Source organism: Micromesistius poutassou, assembly GCF_964030765.1.
Source record: "Micromesistius poutassou genome assembly, chromosome: 1".
Taxonomy (NCBI): domain Eukaryota; kingdom Metazoa; phylum Chordata; class Actinopteri; order Gadiformes; family Gadidae; genus Micromesistius; species Micromesistius poutassou.
The window spans coordinates 10,671,761-10,692,646 of NC_140271.1; the positions used below are offsets into that span (position 1 = coordinate 10,671,761).

A 20,886-nucleotide genomic window follows, 5' to 3' on the forward strand; every position below is an offset into this window, starting at 1 on the left:
GTGTGTGTGCATGTGTGTGTGCGTGTGTGTGCGTGTGTATGCGCGTGCGTGCATGCATGCGTGCGCGAGTGTGCGTGCATGTGTGTGTGAGTGTGTGTCTGCGTGTGAGTAAGACGTAAGGAGATGCAGAACAGTAAACTGGAACAGCTGCACTAAAGGATGTGCGTGATGAATAGAGGGGGTGAGACCCCGGTGGGATGTTTGTATGGAGCTGGAGAAGCACCGAGCTACAGGGACGCGCCGGGCTCCGCGGTGCAGGTACATTATCTCCTGACCGATTTGTGTGGGAACACTCATCAAAATCACAATATCACAAATGATATAACCTTCCTTCCGTCACGAGAAGTTAATGAAACAGGCCTTTGTACGGGGCCTCTTTGCACCCCGCTCCCTCCCTCCCTCCAGCCGACTGAAAGGTGTGTTACGTGAGCTAGCGACCCCATCGCCACGACAGTCGATAAGTCTGGGACGGCGGCCATGTCAATACCCCTGACTAACATTGAGCAGAATCCTCTGGTGTCTAGTGGCAGGGCCATGACTTCGTCAGACGCCCCTCTGCTTTTGTTCTGTTAATATCAGATCCAAGGCCTTTGATGTTTGAGTCCACAATGGGAAAGTTTTCCTATAGGAGTCACGTGCACTCAGTGTCTCTCTGAAGACCCTTTAAGGTTGCCACTGGGTCCATCATGCTCCATTGAACCGAATGCTTTGCCACCGCCGTGAAGTTTCTTATAAGAAATAACATTTCATCATCGATTCACAGGTACACACTGTGAAAAAAAACAAAAAACACTTTTTGTGTTTGCTTGTGTGTGTGTGTGTGTGTGTGTGTGTGTGTGTGTGTGTGTGTGTGTGTGTGTGTGTGTGTGTGTGTGTGTGTGTGTGTGTGTGTGTGTGTGTGTGAGTGAGCGAGAGACGCTGATGTTCTTCCTTGCCAAATGGCAGGAATAACAATGACATGAGAATTAAGATGAGCACGTATTTTTTCATCACAAGAACTGTTAAATATGGGGGACATGGAGACTTGGTGACTAAATCCATGCTATGGAATTTGGTTTTGAACCATCAACCATTAGGAAGTCAGACTCAGACACCGTGGCTCTTGGAGCACAAGAAACAGAATTATATCTTCTATAGTCAAAACAGTTAACGTCAGTACAGTAGCAGAAAGAAGTCAGAATTTCCAAACTCCTTCTACAATATTTGAAAGAAGAAAGGGAGGGTAGAATGCATCTTACGTTTGTAGTTGATTCTGGTGATGGTGTCTCGGTTCAGCATGCGATTAAGGAAAATATTGGGGTTCTCCGACAACTAAGAGATGACACAGGAATACAGTGGTTAATCACACAAACACACACAAACACACACAAGAACACACAGACACTGAAGCACACCAGCACGACTGTAATACATCACAGTAGAACAACGCTTTGGTGTAAAGTGAAACATAATCTAGGTGTCTGCCTCTCAGTGTTTATTGCGTTAGAACAAAGCACTTTTAATGTAAAACTAAGTGGAGGATCCGTCACTGTCGGAGTGGGAGCAGGCAAATTGTCCGGGCAGTGCAAAGGGCTCGGAACAGATGCAATTATCACAGGTTAATCATCTCCCCCCTGCCCCCAACCCCATATTCAGCCAAATTCAAAATAGCTTCATTAGTAGGCGGAAAATAACATTAACATAGCCAAAGCAATGTATCGATTCATTAAATTAAAAATAAAGTAAAATATAATATCATATATTCTATTACATAGAATTAATGTATAATGCAATAGGGTGTAGGTCGTTTGTACAATCAACAAAGAATCTAACAAGGGCCAATTTTAAAGTTTTTAAAGGACATCTTTAAAAAGGTATTACACGTGATATCCTACCGTGACCTGTTCTATCCGAGTTCAACCCCCCTCCTCTACACACCCACACTGACCTTGATGAAGATGGTTACCACGGCGATACCGTGCGGGCTCCTGACCGCTTCGCTGTAGTTGGCGTACAGGTCTTGGTTGTAATGGATAAGCTGGACCTGCACACACGCTCGCACACATACACGCACACACACACACACACACACACACACACACACACACGCACACACACGCATGCACACGCACACACAGGGGTAGGATATAGGATAGGGCATGAGAGGGAAGGACAAGTCAGAATAACATCTCAAATGTTTCTGTCATTCCATCAGCACAAGCAAACACGGCCAGTCTCTCTCTCTCCCTCCCTCTCTCACACTCTCTCTATCTATCTTGATCTCTTTCTCTCCCTCTCTCACACTCTCTCTCTCTCTCTCTCTCTCTGAAGACAGAGTTTGATTACAACAACAGTGCATATATTTGGGTTGACTGTTTTTTGAAGAATAAACCAAGCAAGGATAAAAGTACATGGTAAACAGGAGGTCAGTCTAAAGATAAGGAGCTCTGAAACACTCCAGGTGTGTGCGTGCATGCGTGCGTGCGTGCGTGCGTGTGTGTGCGTGTGTGTTTGCATGCATATATGTGTGTGTGTGTTTCTGTCGCTAGGTGGAAGTCAGGGTAAAGCAATGTCAGCGCATATAAAATGACAACAATCAGGTTACTTTCTTTGTGCTTCATAATGAGAGACAGGCTTTGATTAGATTGGTTACATCTGATGAGCTGAGAGCATCATAGCCGATGACATGCGAGAGAGACAGAGCGAGAGAAAGAGTAAGGGAGAGCGAGAGACAGTGCGAGAGAGCGAGAGAGACGCACAATGGAATATAAGGAGAGAGAGCTAGATGATGTGCACTAGAGTGAATTAGCAAGAATGAAAACACAAGTGTACGTGTGTGTGTGTGTGTGTGTGTGTGTGTGTGTGTGAGTGTGAGTGTGTGTGTGTGTGTGCGTTTGAGTGCACCCATGTGCCATCTATTCAGTTATCCCCTATCACTGGTGAATTATAACGTTGTCATCAATCATCATGAACTTGTCTGTGTCTCTGTCAGTTGAAGAACGTTTATCCTATTTGCATATTAGGAGGCCTTTCTACTGAGACTGTGTGCACCTGGGTGTGTGTGTTTGTGTGTGCGTACGTACGTGCGTGCGTGCCTGCATGCCTGCGTGTGTGTGTGTGTGTGAAAGTAATAATGAAGGCCTCTATTAGTAATAGGTGTGTGGGTGCATTAAGGTAAAGACATTGTCTGGTTGTTTGGGCAGACATCAGCGTCAAAGAATACTAAGCCCACGGTCTATTAAACATTCTGACCGAGACGCGTCGAATGCACACATTTGCCTCGTAGTTCAGTCATAATTGTGATGTGTTATTCAGGGTTAGGACCCCTTTTGCGAGAAAATAATTAATACACCTCATAATGTTGATTTACTTTTCTCACTACACAATTCCAACATGAATAGTGGTGGGCTAGCGGTTGCCATGGCAGCGGCTACACCATTAGTTCCTACCTTGTGCATTAAGACTAATGCCTAGAACGAGCCACACACACACACACACACACATACTGAACAACATTCCATATGCACGCACATACAACTTTGCTTCAGACAGGGGCCTGAAGTGCAATGTACATCCATCAAATTGACACCTGGTACGTTTTTTTTTATTTTATCCTCATGATTACTAAAGTGCAGTGTTGTCGAAGCAAGGTAGATTGAATTAGAAATGGTTTGTTTTGTGTAAAAGGAAGATTTATGTAGAGTCGCATAGTGTAGAATGTTTCTGCCTGCCTGTTCCACTTCATTTCCTTCATTATCCACCCGGGCAGACTGACGTGATCCAGCCGCAGTCCCACTCTCCTATATTAAGACTTGGATCATGAACGCCTGTGCAGTTGGAGAAGCCAGTTTAGGAAACTGCCAAACTGCCAGCAGAGATGTGTCCTCGTGTGCGATCAGATCCACGAAGCAGGCTTGGATTATAACCGGATAAAAGTAGTCATGATCTAATATATAAAAATATAAACACAGGACCACCTACTATTGGTTTTTAGTTTTATTTCCGTTTCAGTTTTATTATATATATATAATATATTTCCCCTATTTCCCTTGTGTTGCTTTATAAAGGAACATAAAAGCTGAATCTTACACCTACACTTATTCCTTATGATGTGCCTTATCCACTAGTCATTATACATGCAAGGTGATTTTAGTGCACAATTAATCAAGTAAAATAACGGTAATTACGTTTTTTTTTTAATTTCAAGCAAATCGGGTTAGGAACGTTATAATGAGCACGGACCGCAAGGATAGTTGGAATTCTTTGGTTACATTTCAAGCCCTGGTCTCCATCAAGCCCATGACGATAAACCACCATACCAGCCACCATACCACCATTTCCATGTGGAAACATGAAGTCAACATCATATTCCTTTATGACCAAATGTATGTGTGTGTGTTTGTGTACATGCGTGCGTGTGTTTTTGTGTGCCCATGTGTGTGTGTGCGTGCGTGCGCATGTGCGTACGTGTGTGTGTGTGTGTGTGTGTGTGTGTGTGTGTGTGTGTGTGTGTGTGTGTGCATGTGACCTCTGACCTCCCCGGGGAAGCCCTGTCCGTTGAGGAGGTGCTCGGACCCCTGGTAGTCCTCGCTCCCGAAGTGCAGGCGGATCTCCTCCAGCCGGTAGCTGTAGCCCAGCGGGCCGCCCGAGATGTTCACCAGGTGGGCCTTGTCGGGCCGCAGGGACACGTGCTTCCCCGTGTTGTACATGGTACCCCCCAGCTACGGGCGAGAGACAGAGACAGAGAGAGAGAGAGAGAAAGAGAGAGAGAGAGATAAGGGGCAGAGAGAGAGAGAGAGATAAGGGGCAGAGAGAGAGAGAGAAACATTATTAGCCATTAACCAAACATCACTTCGCAGAAATTAACTAATAAACTAATGAACTAATAACTAATAAACTAAGTAAAAAAAATCCTAATTTTGCACTGTACATCAAACCCTAGCCTGGGCCCAGAAAAGGCTCATAGCATCCACATGACCACTTCAGTGCAGATTAACCGAGCAGCCGTCAGTTATCCCTTAGGAACCCGGACCTGGTGTGTGTCCCCTGTTCCCCTAAGCTCAATGCTCCCAGCAGCCATTTGCAAGATCAACTGATCCAGAAATTCAATTAATAAGGCGTACACAAACAGTTCACTGGAAAAACAATCATCTCACCAACCTTAGAGGTGCCACTGAGTCCACCTCACGACAAAAACAACAGTGCTAGGATCCAAGTGTGCCAAAACCACATCTAATTTATCCCACATTTCATCAGTATGCGTGTTCAAATAGGTTTATGGAGAAATCACCCCTGATTGTAGTATTTAATTACAGAAGCAGTGTGTTATTGTCGACCTGTAAGACTATCTCCCATGATCCTCAGATCTCATTACTCTCTGAAAGAGCAACACACAGGTCAGCATCGCGGTTAATTAATGCAGAGAAATCAGTAGGATATGTTGCATATTTTAATTATTGTTTTGGATTTAGACTTGAGCCGTGACAGCGATTAAACATTATTTAATTATTGCCATGGCACGCTTGATCCTCTAAAGCTTGGGGTCCCTTTGATGTAACATACTGTATAATAACGAAAGGCTGTGGCTGGGGCCTGCAACACAATACAAAGACGTCTTTTTCATGGAGTCAAACATTTTGAGTTTTCACATTCTGACAAATAATCTTAAACATTGCACCTTTATTGGGCACACTTGAAAAATCTATTTTCTGAAACTTCTGGTATTGTTCACACTTAAAGCTCAGATAAGCGTCTGGCCAAAAACATGGAAAAATCCAACCGCTGGAGTGGAGGCACTGCAGGGCAAAACACGACAAGCAGAGAGACACCAGCCACTGCCTCTCTGAGCTTGAGAAGCTACAACAGAAAACCCACCAAGAGAGAGGAAGTATGAACAAAGGTGAGATTAGATCATTTGGATTTCTGAGGTTCACAACGTCTTCAACCCTGCCCCTGGCGCTTGATCAAGCACACGGAAACTTCTCTTACGACCAACAAAGATAAGATGATGATAAGCCCACCATCATCCTCTAAGCCCACTACTGCTGTATCCTGATCCCCAAGCCCTACTTCAAGGTGCGTGAAAAGCAAATTCATCCCGCCTAAACGGTTTCCCCTCTGGAGTAGTATGCCGAGTACAGCTCCGGGACAACTCTGCAAAGAAATGAGATCTGAGCTCTGGCAGAAGGGCACGGACAGTTTAGGAATGTATCCTGTGGTTTTGCAGGTCAACGTTTCAGGGAGAGAAGAAGCCCTTTGAGTTGGCGAGGAAGCAGAGTGGTTCTCTTCAGTCTCTGCATTTTGTAGAAGTGAAGGAGAATTGATGGAGGTTTGCGACGGCTCTTCGTTATAGTTGCTTCCTAGCTTATGGAAAAGCTTATTGGATTTTCCGGCTTGTGAACATGTTTATATGATCTAGTAAGCTATCTTACTCATGCTTAAATGGGATCTTTTCTTTGTGTTTTTGAAACGAGCCAGTTTACAGATCTTCAGCTATTTCAAGACTGTTTTGAAAGGAATTGAAAGGGTTTTGGTTTTCTTTGGATTATGCTATTAGCTGTTAAACGCAGCCTCAATCTTGGGTATGCAGAATAATATCAGTTTGAATATCAACCAATTAGTAAAATATTTTCTTAGCTGTCAGGTTAAGCATTACATTACTGATAAGTGTTATGCCCTAGATAATTTCTCAGCAACAGATTGATTCCAAATCTTCTTTTTTAAATATATATATATATTTACTTATTATCATTTTTTGGGCTGACTACTTCTGGTGGGTTGGTCGATATGCTGAAGAAGAACATACCTAGTTACTGTTCTGTTTCCTGTTCTCATGTTGTTGGAGCATCCTGTTGAGAGCCCACTAATAAAGGATGAAACATTGCATCTTGGCTCTGTGGTCTATTTGGGACAAAGGACTTTGTTACTGCATTTTGAATTGAATCATCCTCTTCATTTGGCGAACTAGTGAGGTGTAAACAAGAGGGCTAAATCAAGAATGATCTTCCCCTACAACACTCTTGTCTGACCAACTTCTCATTGTTAGGACAATCACTGGTGGATAAAGAGCCTCTTAAACTATTGTTGAGTTGGGGTGAGGGGGCGGGGGGGGGGGGGGGGGGGGGCTGGCAGAGCAGATTTTTTATTATTATTGAGTGTTAGCGTCAATAACGCTGATTATATGAATTAAATAATATTCAAATATGTTTCACTCAACCGTCCGTCCACTTTTGTGTTGAACGCTTGACAGGCTTTTGAGTGTTTGAACATTTCACAATTGTCACCTTGGCTCCCATTGCAGCGCCATTCATTGAAACCGATCACATTAAACACAGACCTCAAATCCAATCATCCAATGTGTGTTGGACCAATAGTGGATCTGGAACCCACTGACTTCCTCCAAACAGAACCCACGCCTGGGTGATGTTCAGGCTACCAGGAAGACCGCACCAGGAAGTGCACTATGGTCGTCTCATAGGGTACCGTAGTCAGTCAGATGGAGGTCGAGGAGGCATTTGACAGGTGTATTTCAAATGCTTCAGCAGATGACCCAGATTATAACATAATATAACATAAAGGTTGTGACAGTGCTGCAACTATGAGCCTAGCCGGCACATGGACTAGCATAAAGTTAGCACCCTTTAGCACCTTTAGCAACTTCCTCCCCGTGCAGATTGTGAATGGTTATCAAAGAATACAACATCCTACACATTCCGTAGCATTGTTAGAATTTCAGTCCACCGAGACATTCCTGGAACCCAGAGAAATATATATATAATATATAAATATAATATATATATAATATAATATAATATATATATAATATATATAATATATATATATATATATATATATATATATATTAATAATGACAATCAAAGATCAAAGAATGTCTCGGTGGACTGAAATTCTAACAATGCTACGGAATGTGTAGGATGTTGTATTTTTTTTATGTATTTATATAGTTATTATTATTACAATTTAAAAAAAAGTCGGAAGGCTGCTGACATTTAAAAGTTAACAACTTCTCACACGTTTAAACTGTAATTTATAGTTCAGGAATGGGGGTTGATTAGTTAATTGTCAAAAAATGCGTTGTGTCACACTTTTTGACTCACATTTGCGTGTCTCTAAACTTTTACTCTTATTTTTACTTTTTTATGTTCCATGTAGTGCTACGTTTAATTATTGTCAGGGCTCAGTGTATGCTGACAAAAGGTGATTTTCCCTGTATTGGCCATGAAAAAGACTTGATTTGTATTCAGGAAATAAATATGGCAACATTACAGGAGACACTTCAACAAGTCTTCAACAAGGATCTTCAACAAGTAGATTTCGTCAGGTAACAGAATAAAATGTTCAAGCCAGTGGCTGCTTCAGCAGATGGCTCATAGGTGTTGAGATTTTGATGAAACAAACTAAATAACAGTATTGAGACTGTGCAGATGACAGAGAGGCTTGCATATTGTGGTACATTTAAACAAGGTTAGAAAAGTTTTTTGTGAATGTTTATGCAGCCACTATTTATGAGTCAACTTTCTTACCAAGGATTATCCAGGAACTGTTGCTGAGAGATTACCTTTTTCTCATTGGTTCAGATACAAATACAATTTTGTAAAGTAGTTTAGACTCTTTATCTCATGGCGTTTTACCCCGGTTCAACTTGGTGCGGACGCCCACCGTGGATTTGCATTTCTACTACAACCAGGGCTTCCCGCTTGAAGGTCTGTCTTTAACCGATGACATGCTTGTCTTGAGTCAAAGACAAAACAACACTTTGAGTGCCAAATTCATTATAGCCGACCATAAAATCGGATTGATTCTTTTGATTGATTGGGTTCTTTCAGACAGACCATGACACACACAGTGATATCTGCAATCATCAATTTAGTTGACGTCTTTTTTGCTTCCTAATCTCAATAGCTCACTGAGAGACGATTCATTTCAGTTAGTTAGTTTAAACATTGGAAAATGTTTCACAGATATTTCCTCGAGAGCGAGGTCCTAGATATTAGGAATAAAACGCTGAATATCGATATCTAATATCTAATAGTGTGAAATATTATCCAATGTCAAGTCTTTACAAAAGGACTAATCAAATTGAAGTCAACAAGCTATTATGTTCTGCAAGAGAATATCGTCAGACTAATATCACCTTGGTGCACTTCTATTAAACCTTTATTACCATTTTGAAGGCTTATATAGTTATAGAACAAACGAATAATAAAGAATCAAGCTGTTGAGAACTATTGCCTAGATATATAACTATATGCGTCTCGGACACCAGAACTCACAGACTAGTGTATTTGTATAGGTCTATATTCCTACAGTTTGAGAGACTAATTCTCGCTCCGAACAGCAAGCAGGGCTAAGGTCACCGCAGCCCACTTGCAGGCGGGGCCTCGGAGATGGTCCATCTCGGGACCAGCAATCCCCCTCAATCACCCGGTACAGCACAGCACGGCGCCTTTGAACTGGTAGTGGAAACGCAAATCAGCGTGGCAGGGTACGCTTCGGGCAGGGCCGAAAGTGCCAATGGAAAAACGCCATCAGTGCCCACAACTCAAACAGCCTCTTCCGAATCATCACACCTCTTTAAAGAGTTGAACTTGGTAGATATTTAGCGACTGCAAAACCGCTAGGGACTATCCACACTCATAAAATGTCTTCCAGAATAGATTTGATTCTAACATCTGCTTCATCATTTCCAGCAGCAGAATCAATATATTTTCTATTGCGGTACCTATCAGATAATCTGATCATCAGAAGGGAGCAGGGTGAAGTCCCCTCCTTGCTCTCACTCCTTAACATGAAGAGAGCAAGAGGTCTGTATCTTCAATAAGATGCCCCAGGCTCTGCTCTAAAGCACTCCAGAGGTGAATGCAGGGACGGCTTGGCTCAGGAGGCAGAGCGAGTTGACTTGTATCTGGAAGGTTGCTAGTTTGATCCCCAGCTCGAGGTGTCCCTGAGCAAGACACCTAACCCCAGCTGCTCCTGACGAGCTGGCTGTCACCTTGCGTGGTTGACTCCGTTGTGAATGTGTGAATGAACTTTGGATAAAAGCGTTTGCTACATGCCCTAAATGTAAATGTAAATGACACATATAAAGACTATTTTGCTAAACTTTACTCTCATGAAACGTCCCAGGAACAATATGATAATAATTCCACTGGTCTAGATCATCAGACTCTGTCCTCAGATGATTAAGAGAGACTAGACACACCAGTTTCTTTGAAGCAACTATTCTTGGCTCTGAAATCGATCAATCAAGCCTGTTTCCCAGGTATTGATGGCTTACCAACTGAGCTGTATCCATCGCTCATTCTGAAACATTCTGGGCGCATTATAGCTATCTGCATTGAATTCGGCTACTGAAAAAGGTCACCCTCAATTACAGCACTTATTACAGTGATACCAAAACAAGTTAAGGACCCATTCGAATGCTCCAGCCATAGACCAATTACATTTGATCAATGCTGATCTAAGATATATGGCAAGGTACTAGCCCTTTCGATTAGTAAAAGTTATAGGGGGTATGATGAATCCAGACCAAGCTCGATTTATGAGGGGCATTTAGCCTCTATATTCAACGACTACAAAATGTCATAGGAGAAAAATATGTGACCCAGTTGACTATTTTTTGTTGATGCCGAAAAAGATGTAATAGATTAAAATGGCGGTATCTCTGGTGAGCTCTTAAGGATCAAACTTTGGCCCAGCTTTTATCAAGATCATCCAAGTTTTTCTCCATCATTTTATGTGGCTACACTCAACCTTGTGTTCTCATTTTATTAGATGACAGAATTACAGAATTCAGTTCTTAATACAATTAAAATGCTTGGGAATTTTAAGGTGTCATCCAGTTTTAAGCAAACCTCTCTAAGTCTGCATTGATGCTGCGTTATACAGTGCAAGATAAAGTAGTTAACCCACAACAAGTAACCTATTTAGGATTCCAGATAAGGAAGTCTGTTTCATCTGTGGCAAGGACAAATGATACAAATATATCTAAAAAGAATAGATTAACATCAAAACATCGCCCTTTATCAGCCTCAATTCTATCTCGTGTTTCTGTGGTGAAAATGAATATCTGACCGAGAATGAACTTACTTAGCTCCATTCTGCCCCTAGCACTGGCAGTTAATTGCTGGTTGAAGTTAGAAGTTTGTGGTCGATCCCTTACTAAACTAATTCCTTTAAAATGGAATACAGCCTCACATTAAATTGTCCAGGCGGCAGCTAGATAAATCGTAAGGTTACTGGTTTTGCTCAAACTTTCAAATGTACCACTTCTCATTTCATGTTGCTAGAAGAATCCTGGAATGGAGATACACATAAAAGGAACTTGACCTTGAAAATACCTTTTCTTTGCTGGTATTACATAGAATTAATGCATTTTATGCCTTGGACCTATGCTATATATTATAGAAACCTCTATGTATATGTTACAAACCTTTACAAAAGTTGCAAGGTTTCGGGGACTTGACTTTCGGGAAATTTAACCAAAACAGCACCTTGATCTACTCTGTTATATTACCTCAGGTTGAGATCAGCCTTTTAAACATTCCTGATTCCATGGGGTTCTGAATGAAGAGTTCATCCACTTTTTGATTTTGTTTTGGGTGCACCTGGGAGAATTGTATTATACATCTTTGCAAGTCTTAGATCTGAATCTATTTCTGGTCAGAAAGAGTGGGAGAACGACATGACTCACACAAGAAGAATGGTAGACTGGGATACAGTATGGGACAATGTTGCAGGGTCCTGAAAAATAAATGGATCCACCTGAAAATATGTTACACGACTAATAGGGCCCCAAGGAAAATGCATGTACATTTTTCCCTAATGTACAATAATAATTGTAATTTAATTCAATGTAGGGTTTTATTTCATTTTCTATGTGTCCTGTGTGTGGGCGTTTGGGTTGACGATCCATATGCTTTGCAATATCTTTATGTTGAATAATAAAAATATTTAATTACCAAGGTAGGTACGATTCAAGTGTTGTATAAAGAGCGAGCAGAACGGAGCAAGGTTTTTGGAAAATTAAAGTATCCCCTCCCTCTCTGCTCCCTACGTTTCTACGCGTGGAGAAGTGTCGCTTTCATGCCCCTGTGGTGGAACCGCATGTGTGCAAATGAGATTCACCATCCTGAGGGACTCCCTGAGCCTATCAGGGAACAGATTACCAGATTGGCCAAAAATGATCCAAGAGAGAACTCAAATCGAAATTGTCTCATTCGAATGCAGACGCAGTCGACTCAAAACACATATCCTCACAGAGCTCACTAATAAATGATGGATGGCAGTGGCATTTCTAACAAAGTACACTCAAATAATAGCTCCTACTTCGTGCCTAAGCAACACCCTTTTTAATCGATTTTTGATTTGTCTTTGACAGCCCTTATCCAGATCAGGATTACTGAGCCATGCGCCGAATGGATGCTGGAGAACAGCCTGGCTCTGAGTGCGTCTAACGACATCGTTAGCCCGGGCCCTACTGGCTGGCTGGCTGGCTGCATACGGTCAGACGTTTCATCCAGAACAGAACGCCTGTAACTCGACACCTCTCATCACTCAACATCACTTCTGCGCTAAAATAAACTAGCAGGCGAAAGTTGTCACTTTCCGGTGTCAGAACATTACATGACTTCAACACCTGAACCAGGTATAGGCACGCACTGAACCAAGTCTATGCGAGAAACCGCTGGCCTTGAGCACCACTAATTGTTTTTGCACAAAATGGAACACATGGATGAGGTTTACACTGTATATACGTTTTTTTTTTACAACCTTTATTCTCATCGCTACGTGCTGCTGTCGCAGTGCCAGGTTGTTTCAGGCATCCGAGCCACCAACATGTTGAAGTGATTACGTTCCCTGGTAATCTATTTACAGTATATTGGTGGCTTCTTAATGTCTAAATTACCTTCTTTTTTTTTCCTCACCGTGTCACATTTTCCAATTTCATGGCGGTGCCTCTGGCTCCAGCTAAAGTGTTAATACTGTTTGCTTGCGGTGCCAGCCATATTCATCATACATATTCTATTACATCCTCTGCCTTATGTACTCATTATGCAGGCCGCTGTATAATAAATGGTGCATAAGACATTCTGGCCCTGTCCAATTTATGGCTGGAGACACTGACAAGGTAATGTGAAATTAGACAGAACTCATCGACCTCGTAATGAATACATTCACGTCCTGATACTTTTATAGACTAGCAGGATATTAAGGACGAAGGGAAAACATTAGACATCTATGAATACCGCTGTCTTCTGCAGGTTTCACTGGATGAAAGGTGAACGCTGAGGCTGGTGTTTGTGATGTTACTTTGTCTATAAAGGTTAGTGGAAGAGATTCCACTAACTGGAAGAGATTTGAAACAACCAAGGTTGTTTTCAAATAACTTATTTGTTATTTTTCAAATAACTTCCCTTGGAGTATTCCAAGGGAAGTAATATCCACAATATCCACAATTTTCACTAATGAAATCCAACAGAAACCTTGCTGTCCTTAATGTGCTGCATATTTATCTAAAAAAAATTAACACATATTACAAAATGGTTTAGGTTGGATGGCTGGAGGTGTAAGAGAAGGTGATGTTGCTCCTGAGCCTGTGCATGTAAAAATGAACTGACGCAATTTGACAAAAATAATGAACATAATATCCAGAAGCATCACAGCCTTCTAGAATCTGAAAGTATAACTGTGTGTTGATGAGCAGGAACAACAAACATGAATTTCAGCCAATACTGTTAAACCCTTAATGGGGGAGTGAAGTTTGTCTTGTTACTTCCCCATCAAAGACGCATCTCTTTTATTCTTTCACCACAGCTGCCTAAAGCCTTTAATTCCTTTAGTCCTATTTCTCTACTGTTTCTGATGTCTTCCCCGTGAGCAGACAGCCTGTGTTCTGCTACTCTCGTATGGATGAGCGACACAAAACCCTAAACGGCTCCAGCGTCTGTCAAACAAACAAACAAATAAAACAGAAACAATAAGAATGCTTAGTGTGACACAGATGGAGACACAGCAGGGGGGGGGGCGTGTTCAGTTTAGCGTGTGCGCTCCAATGAGGGGAGGGGATGGAAGAAGAGAAAAGAGACACAGAGGACTGAAGGAAGTTGTAAGTCTGACTGTATCGGAGGGAGCCCCGCCAGTGGAGGAAGCTGCGATGGCTGAGTGGTTAAGGCGTTGGACTCGAAATCCAATGGGGTTTCCCCGCGCAGGTTCGAACCCTGCTTGCAGCGTTTGGCAAGGCACCGCTATTGGGAGTTTTAGCTTCTGAGATTTGAATGAATGAATTCCACTAGTTAGCTGCTGAACACATCACACCACACAATCACCGATTCAATCCATTACCCGACAACGGAGTCCTTACTCTCAAAACCTAATCTCTCGAGATCGCAATTGCAATTTCATGATGAATTAAAGCTGCATGCAGCATTTAACGGTGCCAAGCCTGATTCGACCAATACAACGCTTCCGACCAATAAAACATTAAACCTAATCCTAACCCTACCGACTAATAAACCATCAAACCTAACCCTAACCCTACTGACCAATAAACCATTTTTTGCATTTTTGGACTGTTGCAATAGCGCCAACTTTAGGCTGATTTAGATACAATTTTGACAGTTTCATCTTGACCCATGTACCTTTGACTATCCCAAGTTTGATGGTGATTGGGTTAAGTTAACCCTGACTTTTAACGTTAAGTTAAATTTTGACGATTTTTGAGGATTTTGAGCCTCTGGCGGCCATGTTGTTTTGCCAATCGACTACATTTTACTTGAGCAGTTGGAACTTTTGGCCCCAACAGCCACTAAGTTGGTCCCGCTCAAATCAAACATTGCGTCTATGAACTGTGGCGATTTTTGTGACAGGCCACGCCCATTTCTATGCCACGCCCTATTTTAAAATATGTTGGGTTTATCTTATTCAGAATTTGATTCTGAACAACTTTTGTATTGGGGTCAAGATCATAGGAGTCCAACTTGATGTTGATATGAGCATTTAACTCTTTTCGCGTTTTAAACCACACCCCTTTTAAAAGTCATTGGCTCCTGGGTGCTTTATTCTTTACTTTACAGATTTTCTTTCATGTCAGATTAAAGACCTTGGTCCATAGATAATATGTGGCAAAGGATTTTTGTCTAAGTAAAAAAACCTAGGATCCTTAGGGAATTGAGTGTTTTTAACAAAATTCAAAATGGCGGCAAATCTGGAAACCGGAAGTCATAGGTTCTTGAGGCATATTTGTTCAGCATGAGGATATGGATGTGGGAACCTCGGTTCCGCTCAAATCAAACATTGCGTCTATGAACTGTGGTGATTTTTGTGACAGGCCACGCCCATTACGATGCCACGCCCTATTTTAAAATATGTTGGGTTTATCTTGTTCAGAATTTGATTCTGAACAACTTTTGTATTGGGGTCAAGATCATAGGAGTCCAACTTGATGTTGATATGAGCAATTAACTATATCTCGCAGTTTTTTGACGGTTTTTAGCCTCTGGCGGCCATGTTGTTTTGTCAATCACCTTAATTTTACTTGTGCAGTTGGAACTTTGGGTCCCAACAGCCATTGTGTTGGTCCCGCTCAAATCAACCATTGCGTCTATGAACTGTGGCGATTTTAGTGACAGGCCACGCCCATTTCGATGCCACGCCCCATTTGAAAATTTGTTGAGTTGATCTTGTTCAGAATTTGATTCTGAACAACTTTTGTATTGGGGTCAAGATCATAGGTGTCCAACTTGATGTTGATATGAGCATTTAACTATTTTTGCGTTTTAAACCACGCCTCTTTTAGAAGTCAATGGCTCATGGGTGCTTTAAAATTTATTGTACAGAATCATCTTTATGTCAGATTGAAGATAATGCTCCCTAGATGATATGGGCTAAAGGATTTTTGTCAAAGTCAAAAAACCTGGGATCGTTAGGGAATTTACTTTTTTAAACTAAATTCAAAATGGCGGCAAATCTGGAAACCGGAAGTCATAGGTTCTTGAGGCATATTTGTTCATCATGAGAATATTCATGTGAGGGCAAAGTTTCATGATTGTAAGTTAAAGCGTTTACGAGATATGCTTGTTCAAATTTTGAATTTTTGGGACTGTTGCTATAGCGCCACCTTTAGGCCAATCAGTGTGATATTTGCTCTCTGTTAATCTTGACTCAACCTCTACAGGTCTAGTAAGTTTCATAAAAACTGTGCGAGCGGTTTAGGCTGTGTAATGCAAACGCGGCGGAATAATAATAATAATAATAATAATAATAATAATAATAATTAAAGCTGCATGCAGCATTTAAAGGTGCCAAGCCTGATTCGACCAATACAACGCTTCTGACCAATAAAACATTAAACCTAATCCTAACCCTACCGACTAATAAACCATCAAACCTAACCCTAACCCTACCGACCAATAAACCATTTTTTGCATTTTTGGACTGTTGCAATAGCGCCAACTTTAGGCTGATTTAGATACAATTTTGACAGTTTCATTTTGACTCATGTACCTTTGACTATCCCAAGTTTGATGGTGATTGGGTTAAGTTAACCCTGACTTTTGACGTTAAGTTAAATTTTGACGATTTTTGACGATTTTGAGCCTCTGGCGGCCATGTTGTTTTGCCAATCGACATGATTTTACTTGAGCAGTTGGAACTTTGGGCCCCAACAGCCACTGTGTTGGTCCCGCTCAAATCAAACATTGCGTCTATGAACTGTGGCGTTTTTTGTGACAGGCCACGCCCATTTCGATGCCACGCCCTATTTGAAAATATGTTGACTTTATTTTGTTCAGAATTTGATTCCAAACAACTTTTGTATTGGGGTCAAGATCATAGGAGTCCAACTTGATGTTGATATGAGCATTTAACTCTTTTCGCGTTTTAAACCACACCCCTTTTAAAAGTCATTGGCTCCTGGGTGCTTTATTCTTTACTTTACAGACTTTATTTTATGTCAGATGAAAGACCTTGGTCAAAAGATGATATCTGCTGAAGGATTTTTGTCTAAGTAAAAAAACCTAGGATCCTTAGGGAATTGAGTGTTTTTAACAAAATTCAAAATGGCGGCAAATCTGGAAACCGGAAGTCATAGGTTCTTGAGGCATATTTGTTCAGCATGAGGATATGCATGTGGTCACGTCAGTCCCGCTCAAATCAAACATTGCGTCTATGAACTGTGGCGATTTTTGTGACAGGCCACGCCCATTTCGATGCCACGCCCTATTTTAAAATATGTTGGGTTTATCTTGTTCAGAATTTGATTCTGAACAACTTTTGTATTGGGGTCAAGATCATAGGAGTCCAACTTGATGTTGATATGAGCAATTAACTATATTTTGCGTTTTTCTGACGGTTTTTAGCCTCTGGCAGCCATGTTGTTTTGTCAATCACCTTAATTTTACTTGAGCAGTTAGAACTTTGGGCCCCAACAGCCACTGTGTTGGTCCCGCTCAAATTAAATATTGCGTCTATGAACTGTGGCGATTTTAGTGACAGGCCACGCCCATTTTGATGCCACGCCCCATTTGAAAATTTATTGAGTTGATCTTGTTCAGAATTTGATTCTGAACAACTTTTGTATTGGGGTCAAGATCATAGGAGTCCAACTTGATGTTGATATGAGCATTTAACTATTTTTGCGTTTTAAACCACGCCTCTTTTAGAAGTCAATGGCTCATGGGTGCTTTAAACTTTATTGTACAGACTCATCTTTATGTCAGATTGAAGATAATACTCCCTAGATGATATGGGCTAAAGGATTTTTGTCAAAGTCAAAAAACCTGGGATCGTTAGGGAATTTACTTTTTTAAACTAAATTCAAAATGGCGGCAAATCTGGGAACCGGAAGTCATAGGTTCTTGAGGCATATTTGTTCAGCATGAGGATATGCATGTGTGAACAAAGTTTCATGAGTCTAGGTCAAACCAGTTACGAGATATGCTTTTCCAAAGTTTGCATTTTTGGGCAGTTGTTATAGCGCCACCTTTGGGCCAATCAGTGTAATATTTGCTGTGTGTTAATCTTTGGTCAACCTCTACAGGTCTGGTAAGTTTCATAAAAAGTGTGCGAGCGGTTTAGGCTCTGTAATGCAAACGCGGCGGAATAATAATAATAATAATAATAATAATAATAATAAAACTAACAATTACAATAGGTTCCTCGCACTTTGTGCTTGGCACCTAATAATAATAAAACTAACAATTACAATAGGTTCCTCGCACTTTGTGCTTGGCACCTAATAACGTGTCTTTAGCGCGTACATCCTACAGAGCTATGGATGGAAGTCGTGGAGACGGCATGAAAATGGCCTGTACCTGTTGCAGCATGTACAATCCATCACACTTCTTTTCACTTTCCATCAGATGGCTCAATTGGCTATCGTCTTTCCCAGGTAACAATCCATACACTGCGTACTGGGCTGACCTCGGGGTTCCCCCAGACTACAGGATATCGATTCGTAAATATTGAACATGTTTAATATTTGATATTTCGAATCTGTGCGGCCCTGATCAGGTTTTGTGAAGTCAAATCCAGTCTTAACTATCTTAATCCAATCTTAATCCTAATCCACAGGTTAATCTTACAAAAAATCGTGAGAACCATCAAGCAATTGGGGCTTTGCTGACCAGCAATCGGGGCTTTTTCCCCAGTTCAACTTTGCTGAGTTGAACTGGGGAAATCTGGGCCAAAATTGGGCTAATCAACTGTAGCGTGTCCCAGTCTTAAGCGTATCTATTGCAGATTTTTCCTTTTTGTTTGTTTTGTACTTGGTCCGTGTATGGAGATTTGTCCAGGCAGCGGTTGATTTTTGATGTCCGTGCCCAAGAGAGGGTTATGCTTCTCAGACACTTAGTAGTATGCATGCAACGGTAGAATGCAACGGTTTGGGGAGCCCCGGTGGCGCACCGGGTTACAGCACGTACCATTTAGGCACAGTCCTGAAAGCAGCGACCCGGTTTGAAATCCTGCCCGTGGTTATTTGCTGCATGTCCTCCCCTCTATCTCCCATACCTATCGCTATAAAATGCAAATATAAATCTTAAAAAAAGAATACCACGATTTGTGTGTGGATGTGTGGAGCTTTGTCTGGGCAGCTGTTGATTATGATATATGGGTCAGATTGATGGTTAAGCTTCTCAGACATAGTGAGAGTTGTAGTATATATATATATATGTGTGTGTATAACGCCAAGTTATTTGGTCACATATTTCATACACATCGCTCATTATAATGACCCTACACAACTATAGTACTAAAAAATATCACAAATGGGTCATAACCATGGGGACACCCCCCTCCCTAGAGGTCTTAGCCCAAAACCGCTTTAAGTTAATCTCATAGTATTTAAATTCAAGCTGAAACAGCGGGTGGACTTAGACTTTAAAAAGATCTCTGTTCCAACACAAGACACACTATTATGTGGTTTAAACTGCATTTTTTCTTTTTTTATAAATATAGATATTTATTTGTCCTTGCGGAAACTTGCAGAAAGGGACAATACAGAAGACGGCTAGACAAGACAGGATCGATTTTTTCCTCAACCACCACCCCCCCCCCCCCACACTACACCACCAGGACAGAAGACATAGACCCCACTACACATCATGAATAGGATGGTAAAGTGCAGTGGTGCAGAGGCAAAGGGCATGGTGCTATTTAATGTACTGTCCTGCAGCTTCTTAAAATGTATTAAAATGATAGATAAAATGAAAATAAGGTGAACGTGGCTGAGTAAATATCGGAACTGAGCTGAGCGGAGGACAGATAAGAGGTCTTGTTCTCTAGGAGTAGTCTCAGTGAAGACACATGACAGAGAGAAACAGACAGAGAGAGAGGGGAGAGGAGAGAGAGAAAGGAGAAAGAGAGGAGAGGAGAAAATACAAGAAGGAATCGCTCTGGATTCAAAGAAAAGGGAACAGGCACAGCTTACAATCCCACCGTAAAATGAGATGTCCTTATTTAAACATCGGGAGAAAAGAAAAAACAGGCAGGCCCACCTGGGCGGTCAGGAGCATTAATAGCTGCACTGCATTATGCATATAGCCCAATGAGTGCATGGAAGGAAGCTGCGCTTTTAATTTGAAGTCATCCTCCCTGTCAGTATCTATTAGGTCACTCGCACCCCGGGCCTCAGTCCTCTGTCAACACTTGGGTCTGATTACAACACAGGAGAGAGAGGCTCCGCTTCACTGGCCCAATCTGAGGCAATAAGCAGCCCAGCAGCTGCCAGAAGACTCTGTCCTCCCCCTCCACTCACCCTTACCAGCAGCACCACCCATTACCAGCACCTCCCAGCAGCCATGAAACCCAGCTGTAATAGAAGGCCTTATCAGCCAACGGCATGGCAGTCCATCTGGAAGGTAGACACCACTGGGTTGGGGGGAGAGAGTACGTCGGTGGCCCATTGCGGTTTGTTCGTCAATTTAACAACCGCCCATCCATAGATGTCGGTGAGGCTGGTCAAATTGATCTCGGTAGGCCACCGTAGGGCCAGCTGGATCAGGCACTTTTGCATATTATGTTATAATTATATATTTATATCTTTATAACTTTTATTGCCATGTCCACACAGTTGATTGGAATTTGTGTTTTAACCTGCCACACAGGTTAAAATAAGGCAATACACGCACAGTACACATACAGCACATAAAATACAATGACACAGACAATCATTCAAACCAGTAAAAAGATAAACAGATGAAACTATCATCTATATAATTTGTTATTAGCTTTATAAGCTCCATAGGAGCTTCCAAGTTAGGCTCGGTACCTGTTTTGAACCCCTTGCTGAAAGTCCTGTTGTACGTCGTGTCCCTGACAGTACTTGATGGTTCACCATTTTCTCCTTTCTTTACTCTCTGCACCTTCAGGCAACGTATAATGGTCATA

General features: G+C 41.7%; 1 protein-coding gene and 1 non-coding gene across 2 annotated transcripts in view; one reads left to right on the forward strand and one right to left on the reverse strand.

The window, feature by feature from the left end:
• Positions 1-20,886, reverse strand: part of LOC311388413 (carbonic anhydrase-related protein 10-like) — a gene marked incomplete at its 5' end in the record, with an annotated part of 51,161 nt that overhangs the window by 5,067 nt on the left and 25,208 nt on the right. The window contains 3 exons of the mRNA XM_084488739.1: positions 1,239-1,311; positions 1,928-2,023; positions 4,515-4,700. Of these exons, the coding sequence (XP_084344865.1) occupies positions 1,239-1,311; positions 1,928-2,023; positions 4,515-4,700 (355 nt within the window). The remainder of the gene's footprint in view (positions 1-1,238; positions 1,312-1,927; positions 2,024-4,514; positions 4,701-20,886) is intronic.
• On the forward strand, positions 14,150-14,231 carry AC3HAE_007874 (transfer RNA serine (anticodon CGA)). The gene has a single exon. It is a non-coding gene; the product is annotated as a tRNA-Ser (tRNA).